Below are 17,647 nucleotides of genomic sequence, written 5' to 3'. Positions count from 1 at the left end.
GTGTGTGTGTGTGTGTGTGTGTGTGTGTGTGTGTGTGTGAAGGTGTTTTAAACCCTTCCCACACTCTTGCAATATTTTAAACAACGTTTCTAAACTCTAAAAGCTCTAAAAGAGCACTGAATGTCATGATTACCCTCTCTTTGCCACGGCTGCTCTTGGCCACGCCCACTTCTCCGAGGCAGAGCAGAGATCCTGACACATGCAGGAGAAGCTTTTTCTTTAGCTGTGGGCTGCACAGCTGCAGGTGCTAAATAATTAAAAATAATTCATTTTAAATAAAAATCCCATGCCGATCGTGCGGCTCATCAGTCAGTTGTGTGTCATGTCCAATCTTATTTTGAAAAACCACGATAGAGTGAGACCGTGATAAACAAAGCGTGAAGTAGCGAGGGACTACTGTAGTCACAAACTGGAAGAAACGTTACATTTTTGTCATGTTTATTGCAGCAGAGCTGTTCTGTAATCTTTATCTGTATGTCTTTATATCTGTGTGCAGTGTCTAATTGACTTGGGTTTTATCTCCAGCATGTGAATGTGTTTTTTAAATGTTCTAGCACACTAAATTCTCCTGGTGACCTTAAATGAAGTCACAAGCACTTAATAACTGTTGGTGTTTCTTATTGCAAGAACCTAATGTCATATTCAGAACCAATGGAGAAAAGAGGTGGAGGAGGGCGCTTACGATTACGCTTGCTCCCTTCATCAGTCTCATCCTCGTTGTCAGGGTCGATGTCTTCAGCCTGAGTGATCCAGTCCAGGTAACCCTTCAGGTCCTCCTCCAGCTGCTGCTTCTCCCGCAGCTTCTGAAAGTCTCCACGAGCTTTGGCCTTCTCTCTCTCCTTGGAAAACTCTCTGGAGATGAATCAGCAAACAGAGACAAAAAAAAAAAGGCAGAGAAATACACAGAAACGTGCATTAATCACCACAAACCCAGGCTCTAAGAAATATTCACAGCAAGCAAAATGCACACTTTATCCACACAAAATAAAAACCAAAAAGTGTGTGGTCCTGCACTAAATCTTCCCAAACTTTTTAAAACCAACTAAAGATAAGACTGCAAATTCTTTCAGACTGGATTATTTAAAGTTGCATACTTCAGTCGTAATGATTCAATATGGTTTGTTTTTCTGACATCTAGCCACTGGAGGGAGATGTAAATCTACGAGAGACAGCACACTGCTGTATATATTTATAGAGGGAGATAGAGCACTGCAGTACAGGAACATTTCCTTTAGGCAAGCATCCTAATCATACAGAAAGGTAATTTAGGTAGACAGTTTCATGGAGACATGCAACATTAGCATGAAATCTTCATCTATTAGTTTTACAAGACGGGAGCTGTTCAATTCACCAATGTACACTGAAGAAAAAGTCTCATTACGCTTCAGTAATGGCATGTAGGAAACATTACTTCATAGTAATTAAATCAAGCGTGACAAAACAGTACAGCCACTCAGTGGTAAGACAAGTGCTGTGCAGTTAAAGTGAAATTAGATAATTGATGCAAATATTATGCAAACTAAAGGCCTAGCATTCTTTGAAGGAATACATACCACCCACCGAAGAAATGACTGAGCGGTAGTTGTTTAGGTCAGTCCTTGAAAATAATGTTATTGCATACAATATCATCTATTTAGAGTATGTGCTGAGATTTCCTCAGCAACAACGACATCAAATTTCAGCTCACTGTCTGTAAAACGGACTAAATTACAGCAGTTTTGGTGTTTTCTAAAGCAAATTAGTCGTGATAGCCAACTTTGATTGGTTTGGCTCTAATGGTTAATCTGTTGTAGTTGTACATACAGTGATTATTTCCCTAAGGTTTCGTTAAAAACAATCCAGTAGCTTGTGAGATATTTTGCTAACAGACAGAATTGCATTCAAACAGTTATTGATAAAACTTCTATTTTCTCAAGTAATCTGTTCTGTATTCAGAATATGTGTTGGGGATCAGTCTCAGCTACGATCATGAAATGTTAGGTCAGTATCTGATCAAGTTGATTGATATATAGACATTTTTGTGTTGCTTTAAGGTCCGTTGGCTGTGGTGGCCTGCTTATTTTGAGTCCAAACGTTAATCAGTTGTAGATGAACATCCAAAGACCATTTTCTGCACATTTCAGTAAAATCCATCCTGTGGTTTATGAGATATGTTGGTAACAGATTTACACACAAACACAAGCAAACATAATTGTTTGCCTTTCAGTGGCAGGTGATGATTAAAAGCAGCAAAAAATAAAAGGGGGGGTCACAAGAGTCCCCTGACATGAGAGTTTAGTGAACCATTAGTGGCTTAAAATTTTTTTAAAAATCCAAACAAACTCTCCTGTTGATCAACCGTCCAGAGATGTTTCTACTTAGCCCCCCCACTCCCTCCTCCACATGACTGAGAAAGCAAACTGTGGTTTGAGAGGGCTTAGAAACACAGTGAAAGGCGAAAAACGAGATTAATTCTCTTCTCAGGAGGTTGGTTCAGGATAGGGATGGGAGAAGAAACGCTCACGTTGCAGTTGGCACAAAAGAAGCTGAGGAAGAATTTATCTTGGCATTCTAATGTGGACTAGCTCGCTGTTTTTCATCTGAAACAATGTGTATCAATGTCCTCGGGGTCAGCGTGTTTGAGTGGCTCACGTGCCACATGCAAAGAATCTGCAGCAAAGCACATATTGATTTATAGGCTACCACTACATCCCAAACATAGAAACATGCTTTGCACACTGCAGACCAAATACACTGCACAAGTTGCCTCTTACCCACTTAGCACACCTAACACAAGGTTTAATACGAAAAAGGAGCCCAGTATAATCAGGCTGACAAAATATATCCATGGGGTTTCCCATCCGATGGCATCGTTGACCTACAGGAGCCAAAAGTAGCCGGTTATAAGACACACACAGAAATTTACACAAGACCAGAGAACTTCAAGCAGAAGTCTCGGTCTTCAAAGAGAAGGAGGTTCTTACCCACTCAACACACCCAAAACCAGGTTAAGAACGAAAAAGGAGCCGAAGATCACAAGACTGACAAAGTAGACCCACGGAAGCTCAAAGCCCATAGCATCGTTCATCTGGAGGAGCAAGCAGTCACCAGAGTGGAAGGAGAAGAGAGAAAAGAGAGGAAGAAACAGTGAAATGAACTTTAAGAGACAGATAGTAGGAAAACATGAACAAAACACGTTTGTTAAACATGCACTTCAGAGCATTTATCCATTTATCTGGGTTCATGTAGAGACTTCCTTTTAATGTACTGGAACTCAATCAGGTCAGTAGGTTGGTGTGAAAATCTCAGTCATCTGGTCATATTCTTTATGTTTTGTTATGTGACAGGCCCTGTTTGGTGTAAAATTGCTTTAACTATACGTTAGAAGCAGAAGCTGAAACTTATTTTCACTTGTTGCTATTAACAAAAAATTCTTCTTAGCAGCTTTAAACTTCACTCAACGCGTGGAAAAAAAACAACTTACCAGAAGTGCTCTACAAATACAATTGTTCTATATACCAGCCAGAAAAGCATTCAGCTTTTACCACCCAGTATCTTTAGCAGGTAATTTTAACAAGGTTGGAACTTCCAGGTCATTTCACTTAGTTGGAAATCTTCCTAAAGAATACTGTATTTTTCAGATTATAATTCAATTCAGTTTATTTATATAGCGCCAAATCACAACAAAGTTGTCTCAGGGCACTTTACAGAAACATTCACATACATAAAAGCCAATTAGTAAAGTTCTCTATCTAAGGAGGCCAGCAGACAAGTTGAATCTTGGCTTCGTTGCAGTCTCCCATCCTGAGCAAGCACCATGCATATAAGGCGCATTAAGCGACACAAAACAGTCAGATAAGTCGAACTTTATTCAACTCATTCACAATAACCCATAAAATCAGTTGGAGGTCAGTAAGCACAACCAGAATTAATACATAAGGCGCACCTAATTATAAGGCCCACTGTCGATTTTTGAAAAAATTAAATGATTTTAAGTGCGCCTTATAGTCCAAAAAGTACAGTAATAAAAAAAAAATAATTTGACCAATCTCCCTGATCATTTGCAATGTCTTCTTTGCTTTTGCAAGAAATGTTTAATAAATGTTACATGCAAATGCAAATTTCATGTGTGCAGTGTTAGATGCTTAATCCGCCTGATCCAAAAACTATACAAACAATAAAGCTTACTGCCTGAAAAAACCTGAACAAAGCACACAAAGACGGAATGACTGCGCCACCCAAGTTTAATCTGACAAAATTTAAAGAATAAAACTAGGATTTAGATTCAACTATGAATTACTAGTTTGACATTAAGCTGAATCTTTTAATTTTGGTTGCGACATTTTATTTAATTGAGCCAATTTGACTGTATAAGTCGTGTATAAGTCGACTGATCTCAAAAGAGGAACAACTTGCAGAAGACATGGGTTGAGTTAAGTGGTCCATTACACCCAATAAAACCAGCTGTTATGAACACAGCTGTGAAGACAGGGCTAAAATACGTACTGTTAAACTGCATTTCTTTGCTTTTTTGAATGATGGATCTCACAGAAATTTAAATAAAACTTCAGGAAATTGTCAACTGAACAAAATAGTGGGTCTTGTGAGATTATTGATAGTGCCAGTGCCAGAACAGTGGTATTTGTTAAGAGTTGATAAATGTGATGAGTCATTTGAGCAATCAATCATATCTGAAACATAAAAACTGCCTCGAGAAATGATCAGCAGCGTCGTCACCACGTTGTCAGCCACATTACTGCTGTGTGTCTGATTTGAGGACACATTGAAGCTGAAGGCATGTGTCAGTCACACGCTATTGAAACGAGCGGTCAGAGCAAGAGAGAGCGAGAGACTCACCCAGTACAGCACGTCAGTCCAGCCCTCCATGGTGATACACTGAAACACCGTCAGCATGGCAAACAGAAAGTTGTCAAAGTTGGTGATACCACCGTTGGGGCCTTGCCAGCCTTCTCTGCACGCTGTGCCGTTGATGGCGCATTGACGCCCGTGCCCTGAGATCGCACATGGAGCTGATTCTTCTTCTCCTATCAAATCTATGGTAAGAGAAATCATCAGACTGTTTATGTAATTTAGTACTTTATGCATTCAGTATTTGTTATTCTACACATTTGTCATGACCATCAACTCCATCTTGTGGAACACTTTTAAAACTTACAAAATAAGCCAGTCAAATAGTTTAATCAGTAGGGTCATGTATGTCATTTTCTGACTTAAAGAAGATTTTTCAGATTATTTAGAGTCTGGTTGTATGCAGGCAGCACGGTGGCGCAACTGGTAGAGCTGCTGCCTCTCAGCGAGCAGGTCCCTGGTTCAAACCCCGGTCCAGGGGCCCTCTGGGTGGAGTTTGCATGTTCTCTCCGTGCATGCGTGGGTTTTCTCCGGGTACTCCGGTTTCCTCCCACAGACCAAAAACATGCATGTTAGGCTGATTGGTAACTCTAAATTGTCCCTAGGTTTGAGTGAGGGAGTGAATGATTGTTTGTCTCGTTTGTCTCTCTGTGTCCCTGTGATGGACTTGCGACCTGTCCAGGGTGTACCCCGCCCCTCGCACAGTGATTGCTGGACATGGGCACCAGCGACCCCCGTGACCCAAAATGGAATAAACGGGTAAAGATAATGGATGGATGGATGGTTGTATGCAATACTTATGAGTAGTCAGAATCTTGTAGTAGATAGTAGTCAGAATATGCAGAGCTATGCAGATCAGGTACACTTATCACATTTCTTACTTGTGGTTCACATTGAATGTGTTACAACAGAACACAGATGGTGTTCCAACACAGCCAGTGACAAAAGTAAATAACCACATATGTCCATGTAAAGAACTACAGGAGTCCCTCGATACTTTGTGGCGTAACGTTCGCGGACTCACCGTTTCGTGGATTTTCAACGTAAGATTGTACACGGCACACGATTGTCAACTTTAATATTACTCACATGACTGAGACGGTATGGGATGAAAAGTTAACAGGCGCAGACAAGAGCGGGAACCAACCAGTAAGGTGAAAAACAAAACAAAACGCCGCCATTTTGTTGTTTTCTTTCAATAAGCCTATACTGTAATGCAACAAACTACATGGCCCAGAAGCCAACAGTGCTTCAGAACATTGCTTTCTGCTGAAATTCAAAGAACAGCAATGGAGGGAGCGGAGAAACCGATGTGGTAAAAATAGTTTTGCAACGCAAAGTCACAAGTAACGATTAATCTCACAGAACTGGCAGGAAAGTCACAAATAATCCTGAAGCTAAACTCATCCTTCAAGTTGTAGTAGTAACTTCACTGGTGAGTACCCATGTAAAATTTTGCAGTACTGCACAGTACTGCACAGTACATGTACATATGTTGTTAAAATTACGTAGGTTTAAGAGTTTAGAACATTGTTAATTACATTGCAAGAGTGTGGGAAGGATTTATAAAGCCTAATATATTTAAATACTAAAATAAATAGAAGGTCCCTACTTCGTAGATTTTCACTTATCGTGGGAGTGTCTGGAACGTAAGTCAAATGAGGGACTACTGTAATGCAAAAGTGACATAATGTAGTAAAAAAAACAATAAAGCATTTATTTTCCCTGTTGTAGAATTAAGACAGATGGGTTGGGTAAGATGTTAGAAATTAGCTCCTTGTTGTTAGCGTGGCTCCTCAGTAAGAATTTCTCCCTGATTTTCCAACAAAAAAATTGTTTTGACTGCTGTTTGCTGCAGACAAGTCACAGAGTCTGAAGTCCTACATAAAAAAATCTATCCCTTTAATGTAATTTTCCCCACATATGTGAAAGCAGATGGGGAGGATTCGAGGGTGATGAATATATTTTTTACTACATTCCTGTTGTACACTTTGGCACCGTAATGTATACGTTTCCATTAACAGCTCCTGACGGAAATACATCTGCTGTTAACAGTGAAAACTGGGAACATGGCAATTAAAATAATGTTGCACTGATTCCAAACAGATGACGTCCAGCTCTGTTGGAAAATTGCACCCTGGAGCAAATTAAACACTAATAACACAACACAAAGAGGACGTATTGCCAAAACATGTGCATTTTCCAAGAAAGCACCAACTGAGTGGGTGGGCTGTGCATCAATCATACAACTATAAAAGGAAAATCAATGACAGGTTGACCTGTTTGTCATGAGAGTAGAAAAAAAAACTGTTGGGACTAACAATTCATCGAGTTGCATATACAACGGCATTGTTATTTTAAACAACAAATAAATTCCATGAAAAAATACTCATAAAGAGTCCTATTTAAATCACAATATTTTTGTTCAAAATGTTGCTATTTTGTCCCATTCCTTACTGTAAACCAGTTATTAGATCAACCTATGTGCACAGTTCTTTTTAAGTCAAGCTTGACAGAAAAAAAAACCTTGCCATAAACAGCATAATGACTAAAAAGCTGATTTGCTTTTATGCATAAAAGAAAGCCCAGAGCACTTACCTGTGCCAACTATGTAGCAGGTCGCATGCATTTTACCGATGAAAAGCTCCAGGCCAATAATGGCGTAGATGATGATGACAAACAAGACAAGGAGGGCGATGTGCAGCAGAGGAACCATGGCTTTGATGATGGAGTTCAACACCACCTGTAAACCTGAGCAAAGAGGAAAATGAACGAGTCACAAGAAGCCTGGCTTTTTAGGACTGAATGAGCAGAGGAACAAACTGGCTTCTTTACTCTCAGTGCAAAAACAGCAGAACATGGCACCACATGTTAACGTACATTTGCATTTTATGTGCATCTAACCTAATTTATATTTTTAAAGTTTATCAGATGTCTTTTCTTTAAGTTTGTTTATTTTTTTGTCACACCAGTCTCTTATTTAATTTGTAAAAGTTCCTCCAGGGTTGACTTGTCATGTTAAGACATTTAACTTTCATTTTACTCAGATTTAGATCTAAGATTATTACACAAAAACATGCAAAATATACAAAAAAAATGCATTAATTCACACAGGCAGCACTTATAAGAAACTCTAAAGTTCAGATCACTTACTGGGTACTCCTGAGACCAGCCGCAGGGGTCGCAGCACACGGAAGGCTCGAAGGGCTTTAACGTCAAATCCACCGGGCTTACCTCCATGGCCGTGCGGCGATGGATGGGTGCTAGCTTCGGGGCCATCTCCCTTCTCATCTTTGGTCAAAAATTCTAAGACAACACTGAAGAGTCTGTCAGAAAACAAAGAAAACAATTGAATTAAAATATTGTTTAATCAGCTCCAAACATAAAACTGTGCCTTTATAATAATAAAAAAAAAAAAATTGGAACATCGTTAAATATAAAGTTTTTCAGAGGAAGTCAATCAGTTAAATGTCTCCAAAATGACTGACTTACTCCCACAATACTCATTAATTTTTTTAACAACTTTGGCCCTGTTGATCTCAGAAACTGTCAGGCAAGAGTCAGCATACAGCTTGGCCAGTTCACCGGGCACAAAGAGACATACACGTGCACACAAACACTCACACCTCTGATCAGTTTAGAATCACCGCTCAACCTAACACGGGTGGTTTTAAGCTGCAGGAGAACCCCAAATGCCCCAAAAAACTGTTAGCATGGCGAAAACGAACCAACCGTTGGGGTGACACAGCAACACAATTGTGTGTTGAGCCATAACAACATGGAACAAATCACTAGATTACGTGGTTCCTGTAATTATGGTAATTATTTTATTATAACTAATCATTTCAGCCATTAAACTGTACCTTGGCTGAAAGCTTTAGCTTGTCACTGATCATTACCATGTATTTGTGACACCATGTTATCTGACAATCACTCAGTCAGGAAAATAAACCGTGCGTTCATTTCAAATAAATTGGATCTGAAATAATAAATTCTTCTTCTTACCAGCTGTATATATTGTCATTTATACATAAATGTCTTCCTATAAAGAACTTGGGACATTGATCAGCAGCTCAAATATATAAGCTTGTATAGAATAAAGATTTGTCATTAAAACTGATTCCTGCTCTGGTTTCCAAAGCGGGATTGACTCTGAACGGATTTCTTACTATGAAAGGCTCATTACAGTCAGACATCCCTCACCTAGCCAGGAGGGGAAATCATCTCGACTCATCACATCAAAGCTATGGTCTAAAAGCAGTGAATGAAGCTGCCAATAGGCGCTGGAAGAAGTTCTGATGGCCTTTCAGCACAGTCTGCTCCGACTTCTGCTCCACTGAGTCACAGCTGTAGGACTGACCGACTCATACCGGGGGTTTCACTGCTCATCCTCTCATGCTCGAACGAGAACTACACCCGCCTCCCTCTGCACACATCGACAACTCTGTACACAACGTTCCTCTGAAGAACCAAGTATTCAGCACAGGAATCAGCTGTTGTAAAGGTGTTCTTCAAGAGTCTTTCCTCATTATCCAAGTGTGCAGATAAACAGACAAATGAATACATAAATAAATAAATGCTGGTCTTTATTTTGAGCAATGCACATGCCACAAATTTTTTTTTTCAAAAAGTAAAAAAAAAAGAGCATTTCTTGATGAAATGAATGTCAAAGTTGTAAGTAAATATCTTGCACATCTGTTTACTCTCTTAGAATATTTAGAATGTCTTAGCTACTACCACGTCACATTTTAGCTCAAAAATCTGTAAAAATGACTGAGTTGTAGTCATATCTGTGTTTAGTAGGATATAATTTCTGTGACGGACATCTTGAACCTGTTTAACTCCACAAGTTAATTAAACATAGATGAACACTCAAGAATACTTTCTGCAAGTTTTATTAAAATTGAGTTAAATCTGAAGTATAGCAAAAATCTTGCCAAACTTTTAAAGTTCTTACACCATCTGTTAGCTCTTTGAGTATGTATAAGAAATGTCTCTCAGTTACTACCACACCGACTGTAGTTTTAGCTCAATATTTGCAAAACTGACAGAGTTGTGGACATTTTTATGTTGGATAAACATAACTAGCTGTGGTGGCCATCTTGAATTGTAATGTCTCTAACAATTATTCAAGCGCAGATGTCTATCTATTGATTACGTTCAGATGGTTTCACTCAAATGTGTCCAGTGGTTTATGAGAAATTTTACTAACAGACAGAGAGGGTTGATTTCAACAGTTATTGTCAAAGTTTTAAGCAAAGAAGTGCAAAGCAGGATTCTAAAATGTTATGAATCACTCTCAGCTACAACCACATCAAATGCCAGCTCTATTTCAGTCAAATTAACAGTTAGAGCCCTTTTGTGTTTGTTAAAACATACAAACCGGATTCTAAAAAAGTTGGGACACTAAACAAATTGTGAATAAAAACTGAATGCAATGATGTGGAGGTGCCAACATCTAATATTTTATTCAGAATAGAACACAAATCACAGATCAAAAGTTTAAACTGAGGGAATGTATCATTTTAAGGGAAAAATCTGTTGTTTCCAAATTTCATGGCGTCAACAAATCCCAAAAAAGTTGGGACAAGTCCATTTTTACCACTGTGTGGCATCCCCCCTTCTTACTTACAACACTCAACAGACGTCTGGGGACAGAGGAGACCAGTTTCTCAAGTTTAGAAATAGGAATGCTCTCCCATTCATGTCTAATACAGGCCTCTAACTGTTCAATCGTCTTAGGCCTTCTTTGTCGCACCTTCCTCTTTATGATGCGCCAAATGTTCTCTATTGGTGAAAGATCTGGACTGCAGGCTGGCCATTTCAGTACCCGGATCCTTCTCCTACGTAGCCATGATGTTGTGATTGCTGCAGAATGTGGTCTGGCATTATCGTGTTGAAAAATGCAGGGTCTTCCCTGAAAGAGATGACGTCTAGATGGGAGCATATGTTGTTCTAGAACCTGAACATAGTTCTCTGCATTAATGGTGCATTTCCAGACATGCAAGCTGCCCATGCCACAAGCGCTCATGCAACCCCATACCATCAGTGATGCAGGCTTCTGAACGGAGCGTTGATAATAACTTGGGCTATCCTTGTCCTCTCTGGTCCGGATGACATGGCGTCCCAGTGTTCCATAAAGAACTTCAAATTGTGACTCATCTGACCACAGAACAGTCTTCCATTTTGCCACACTCCATTTTAAATGACCCCTGGCCCAGTGCAAACATCTAAGCTTGTGGAGCTTGCTTAGAAATGGCTTCCTCTTTGCACTGTAGAGTTTCAGCTGGCAACGGCAGATGGCACGGTGGATTGTGTTCACTGACAATGCTTTCTGGAAGTATTCCTAAGCCCATTCTGTTATTTCCTTGACAGTGGCATTCCTGTTTGAGGTGCAGTGATGTTTAAGGGCCCGGAGATCACGAGCATCCAGTAGAGTTTTACGGCCTTGACCCTTACGCACAGCAATTGTTCCAGATTCTCTGAATCTTTTGATGATGTTATGCACGGTTGATGATAACTTAAAAGTCTTTGCTATTTTACGCTGGATAACACCATTCTGGTATTGCTATTTTGGAATCTGGTTTGTATTAGCTATGGCAGCCATCTTAAATTGAGATTACTTCAAAAGATAAGTTATGTACAAACAATTATTTTATGGCAGTTTCAATGAATTCTGTCCACTGGTTTATGAGATACTGTGGAGCACAAACAAATGAGCACACACATGCACGAACAAAAACAATTGCTTTATTGCCCACCATTTGGCGGTAGGCAATAATAAAAGCCTTTAAGTGCCATTAAATGATGCACACCATGTTTTTGTATCTGTACATGCAAGATCCACACCCATCCGGAATGTTGTCTAAAAGTGGACTTCAGCTCTCTGACATCAGATCCTTGCTGGATTATCTGTTTTTCATTTCAGTGATTTAGCAGCAATAGTCACTCCTCCTAGAAGGACAGGCAGCGGTCTTCATCGCTTACGACTGGATGGCAGATCAGCCCTGCATGCGGCACACAGACGGAGATCTGACCCAGCTACCCACTCGACTGTGCGTGCATTAAAAGAGAAATACGGGCAGAAAGGAGTGGAATGTAGGAAGGAAGAGGAGAAAAATGAAATAAACGAAGAACTGTGATAAAGATGAAGATGATAAGATGTGCAGGAGAAAAGATTGAGGGCAAAGTGAGGTGGGGAGTTGCACAGCATGAGCTGTCAAAATGTTATTTATACAATTTCCATATTTTGTTCACTAGCCATACTAAAATGCTGAACGTGAGTACAACTATGAGGACTTCTGTTTTGAAATCTTGTTTTGGGGCAGCTGTGGCTGAGTGGTTAGAGCAGTCGTCCTCCAATAGGAGAGTTGGGGGTTCGATTCCACCAGCAGTCACATGTTCAAGTGTCCCTGGGTAAGACACTGAACCCCTCATTGCCTCCGATGTGTGTCCCATCTGTGTATGAATGTGATAAAGCTCTGATCAGTCTCTACAGATTCAGATTAGCTTTGTAACCATCTAGTAGTGCTCTATGAATGTGTGTGTGGAGGTAAATGAGGGCACATATTGTAATGTAAAGCACTTTGAGTATCTTGCTTAGAAAGAAAGGCACTATATAAATGGTATGGTAAATGGATTGTACTTATATAGCACCTTTCTATCTTATCAAGACTAGGGCATTAACAGAGTACTCGAGTAATCTACACATCGATTGCTAGGGCATCTATCGATGTTAAAAATGTAACGTCGGGTACCCGTAGTGACGTCATATTATGTGACCACGTATGACCGTAGGGGGCGGTGTTGCACTGTTGCAGGTCACAGAGTATGGTGTAACCCCGGGTCCAATCCACCGAACCAGAACCAGTTTCGGTTTAAGCTTCGTTTTTGACGTGCTGCACGTTTCTTCACGTTTGCAGTTTAATAATAATAACTAATAGTTTAGTTTCTCCTGTGACTTATTTGCAGTATGATAAATGGTAGGAGCATAATATACGCTCCCAATGTTTTGTTGGTCTTTTTTTTGTTGTAAATAATTGCCTTTTTTTGTGGTTTTATTTATTTATTTATTTATTTTTGTATCTTGAGATCTATGACGTCATCAAATACTCGAGTTCTACTCGGGTTTTATGTTAATGTTGAGTTTAAAAATTATATACTCGTTCAACCCCTAATCAAGACACTCAAAGAGCTTTACACTACAATCTGTGCCCTCATTTACTCATTCATACATCACTCTACTAGATCTATAGAAAGATTATATAAGAGATACAAGTACAGTCCATTTGTTTCAACATTTCTTCTGCTGCTCTTGTAGATTATTAATGATGAAGGCACAAAGCATGCACCTGCTATGCACCGATGAACATGTATATGGGTTGCAAATGGACTTTAACTTGATGTAAATGGTTACAAAAAAGATTTGAAGAACAATGCCTTCTATTCCAATATGAATGTTTTGTCTGTGTTTTAGTTTTATGAAATAATTATGTCACATGTTGTCTAAGTTGAATTGTAATTTAACTTGATGTGTTTTCTTGTTATTTGTTTGTAGTCCTCACCGAGACATTTTAAGAAAGGACAAATTGTGTGCTTCAAGGAAATTAAAAGGGTAGAGATAGCAATAAGCTCCAAAGAAATAACAGAGGAGGACAGCAGAGTGTGAGTGAAAGAGAAGGAAAGACGGGAGGAAGACGTAAAAAAAAAAATGGAGAGATGATGACTCACACCAGCGGTGGTAAAGCTCTGATTTATTCTCTCTGTCTTTTCTGGGTCATATACTGTGGGTGTATGAGGGAGTCTATTAGCACTTGTCCACTTGGAGCAGAGGCTTAAGCAACTTTAACTTCTCCCCTCACAAATACTGTAAACTGTCAAACTGAGATCAAGGCGTAAATCCGAACAGAACAGAAAAATAAAAATAAAAAACCTTGTGACCTTGCATGTAAAAAAAAAAAGAAAGATACAAAATGTTAAAATCTGAGCCCAGCACATCAAAATTAGGTGAAGGCGCAGACTTACCCAATAACCACAATGACGAAATCCAGCATGTTCCAGCCGTTTCTCACATATGCATTCTGGTGCATCACCAAACCATAAGCAATAATCTTCAGGAAGGTCTCTATTGTGAAAATGATCAGGAAGGCATATTCAACTGTTTCCTGCAGACACACAAAAGAAAAAGTTAACAGCTGTAAATGAACACGGTAATACATACACACACTCTTGCACGTTCTTGTAAACATACTTTTGGGGGACGTTGCATTGACGTCCATTCATTTTCTATAGCCTAACCCTGACCCTTAAACCTAACAATCACTAGTGCATACCTAACCCTAACCCTACCTTAGTCCTAAACCTAACCCCTAATCCCTCAGTGAGACTTCTCATTATGAGGTCCTGGTTTTGGTCCCCATAAAGAGCAGATGGTTCCCACAATGCATGATTTTTTGCAAAATTGGTCCCTACAAGGTACCTGAAACAAGCTCACTCAGATGATCAGAAATGGATCCAATCAAGCTCAGTGGTGTAGATGAAGACTCAGTGGAGCAACAACAGAGCATCATTTTGTGCCAACAATGACAGAAAAAAACTCCAGAAGCTAAACGAGACACGAAGAGCAGTGAAATCAAAACTAATACATTCTTAACATTCGATTAAACATAAAACTCTCCTACTGGGATAAATTGTAGGCATACCTGTTCAAAAAACATAAACTTTAAAAAATATGCTATATATATTCTAAAGACACATTTAAAAAAGCTATAGCTCCATCCAATAAAAGTATTTATTTGGGCCTTGAAGTATGCATAGTAAGATAACTGATTCACTGGATGTCAACACAATTGTTTATTTTTTAATAACTGATGCTGATTAATTAAAGAGTGGTGCAGTACTTTGTATATGATGTCTTAAAATAACAAAAGGGAGTAAAAAGCAAATGAGATGAGATGCAATCAGATTAATTTGATTTCATTGAAGTGCTCCAGTTCCCTCTCATGACTCAGAGTTAAGTGAGTTAAGTTTGTGTTTTTGATTTGATAGTTAGGGCCATGACTGTCCAGGTACTGTACATCCACTCTAAATCAAAAGAAGCTGGGATTTGACCCATTTGCAACCCAGAATAGAGTGCAACAAAGGTATACAGAATGGATGGACGTCTTATAAGCTTTATTATAAAAGGTAAATCTTTCTTATGATGTGCGTACTTTAACAAACATTTATTTTAATCAACTGATCAAACACACCCATTTTAAATTGGTGGAATATAGCATCAGGTCACTGTCATGTTTCAGTGTGAATGAGGAAAAAAGGCACACTCAAGGACTAAGTTCAAGAGCTCAAAAGAAACGTTAAAGAGATAATCTTGTCATTTTCAAAATGATATTCTGTCAAATAGCTAATAGTTCCTTCACCACATCAGCCATAGAGTGCAGGGTATGGAGAAATGAGTAGAAGTCTTCTGCAAGGATGATGAGTAAAGATGTTTTTCCAAGATTATAAAATTAATCTTATAAATCTGTGTAAAACAAACACCACCTTAGCCAGTACTACACATTGGCACTTTAGTTGAGCAAACTGGGACGAAATGAACATCCATCCATTACCTTTACCTGCTTTTTCTTTTTTTGGGTAGCGGGGGGTCACAGGTGCCCATAGTCACTGTGCAAGAGGCAAGGGACACCCTGGACATGTCTCCAGTCCATCACAGTAACACATAGAGACAAACAAGACAAACAACCATTCACTCTCTCACTCACACCTAGGGACAATTTAGAGTTACCTATGTTTTTGGTCTGAGGGAGGAAACTGGAGTACCCAGAGAAAACCCACGCAAGCATGAGAATAACATGCAAACTCCACACAGAAAGACCCCAGGTCCAACCGGGAATTGAACCCAGGACCTTCTTGCTGTGAGGCAATAGTGCCAACCACTGAACCGTCATGCTGCCAGCTTTAAAACATATTCATGTCATTCAGGCTTCTCTCTTTCCACTTGGGTCTGAAATAAAAATTTAAAAAGTGATAACTTTGACAACATGAAACAAGCTGAAAGTAAGCAATTCTGAAATGAATTCTAGATAAAAATGTGTTTTTAAATCTGTTCTTTCCATGAAAAATCTTCACTAACAACGTTTTAAAAACACGTTTGCTATTGTCGCTGGTCAACATTTATATAAACCAGATATATTGTTCCTGTATATCTAAAATGAAAGGAAACTGCTTTTGTGGAAAAAGAAATCGTTGATTATCGACAAAAATAAATAAATAAGATTAAACTGTTAACAAGCCAGAAAGAAGCAGAGGATCAAACATAAACATGACGAAGGAATTGCGTAATTAGAGGATGCTGTGAGAGGAGATGCAGCTCAGCCGTGCTCCTTTCTCTGCTCATTTCAAAGGCAGAGGGAACACTGAGCCATCGACTGAGGACGACTGGAAGTGAAGCTGAAAACAGAGGCACGCAAATGTCCAGACGATTGTGGCAGCATGTCTTTTATTGTGTAAGAAACGGAGGTTGCATAAAACAAAGGTGACTCAGCATGTTTAGGACAGTCCTGAGATCTCCCTTAATCAGAAGGAGACTATCTTAATCATTTATTCATGAAGCAGGTCATGTTAAACATATCTGCCCATAAAAACTTCATTTAGCAGGATCAGAGATGGGTTTAATATTTAACACATGAATAAAATGCAGGGAAATGCCTACAAATATATCAATATATAGATAACGACCTCTTACTCCTGAGGGAGCTGTGGTGCGGACACTATAAATGCAGGAGCACTGCGGGCTGCCAGATTCATTTTTCTCGATGGTTAACTGCAGATTGTGCGAAGCACTTAGCTAAGAATAAACAGCACAAGCCTCTTTGTTACTGAAAGAAAAGGCCGTTAAGCTTGGGGCCGCTGGCTCTGTGACGGAGCGTTCTTGAGCCGCAGGGAGCAAAGATAACAAAGCGATTCATGTGAGGATGAAGGGAAAGTGACAGAGAGACGAGTGAAGAGTTTTAGAGGTAAAAAAACCAAAACTGATGGTAAACTGCTGCTGCGGTTATTTGCTGCTGGTAAACCAGTAAAACTATTACTCAGCTTTTTATGGCTGCCAAAACAACGTCATGATATGGTCCCATCAGAATATACACTTTAAACATTGCATAAAATAAAAATATGTTTGTGTCTGTACAACAGTAAAAGAACAAGAGGTGTAACTTTAATATGAAGTCAGAATAATTTGAGCGTTCCGTGCTACAGTCGATGCAGATTACCCCCTCCTGATTCAGAACATGTTAAACGTAATCACATATGAAAGCCATTTGTCCCTCCATTAATGAGTAAATTAATTAACAGATTGAACTGTGAGCATAAATAAAAACGAAAATAAATAACAGACAGTTACAGTAAAATAAAATGGAGATAATCATACATTTCTGTGTTATTATAGTTTATGGGCAGCACAGTGGTGCTGTGGTCACCTGTCAGCTCAAAAGATCCAATTCTGGGGCCTTTCATAACTTTGCATGGTTTGCTCCAGCAAAATAAATGCATGTTAGGCTAACTGGTAACTGTTAATTGGCTAACTGGTAACTCTAAATTGTCTCTAGATGAGAGTGTGAATGGTTGTGTGTCTCGTTTGTCTTTGTGTGATTGACTTGTAGCCTGTCCAGGGTGTTCCCTGCCTCGTGCACTGACTGCTGGAGACAGGCACCAGCTCCCCGTGACCCAAAAAGGAAATGTGGGTAAAAAAAAAAATGGATAGATGAATAACGTTTATTTATGTTCTGCAGCCACTTACTGT

General features: G+C 39.3%; 1 protein-coding gene across 1 annotated transcript in view; it reads right to left on the bottom strand.

Moving 5' to 3' along the window:
- The window catches only part of cacna1da (calcium channel, voltage-dependent, L type, alpha 1D subunit, a), a 69,323-nt gene that overhangs the window by 31,461 nt on the left and 20,215 nt on the right, over window positions 1-17,647 (bottom strand). Inside the window, exons 4-9 of the mRNA XM_037678856.1 lie at window positions 13,873-14,012; window positions 8,002-8,174; window positions 7,447-7,599; window positions 4,837-5,033; window positions 2,964-3,067; window positions 683-852 (exon numbers count right to left, since the gene is read on the bottom strand). Coding sequence (XP_037534784.1) covers window positions 683-852; window positions 2,964-3,067; window positions 4,837-5,033; window positions 7,447-7,599; window positions 8,002-8,174; window positions 13,873-14,012 — 937 coding nt within the window. The remainder of the gene's footprint in view (window positions 1-682; window positions 853-2,963; window positions 3,068-4,836; window positions 5,034-7,446; window positions 7,600-8,001; window positions 8,175-13,872; window positions 14,013-17,647) is intronic.

Source organism: Nematolebias whitei, chromosome 7, assembly GCF_014905685.2.
Source record: "Nematolebias whitei isolate Nwh7 chromosome 7, NemWhi1, whole genome shotgun sequence".
Taxonomy (NCBI): Eukaryota; Metazoa; Chordata; class Actinopteri; order Cyprinodontiformes; family Rivulidae; genus Nematolebias; species Nematolebias whitei.
Note: the sequence above shows the minus strand (reverse complement) of the source record. Positions and strands in the feature narration are given on the sequence as shown.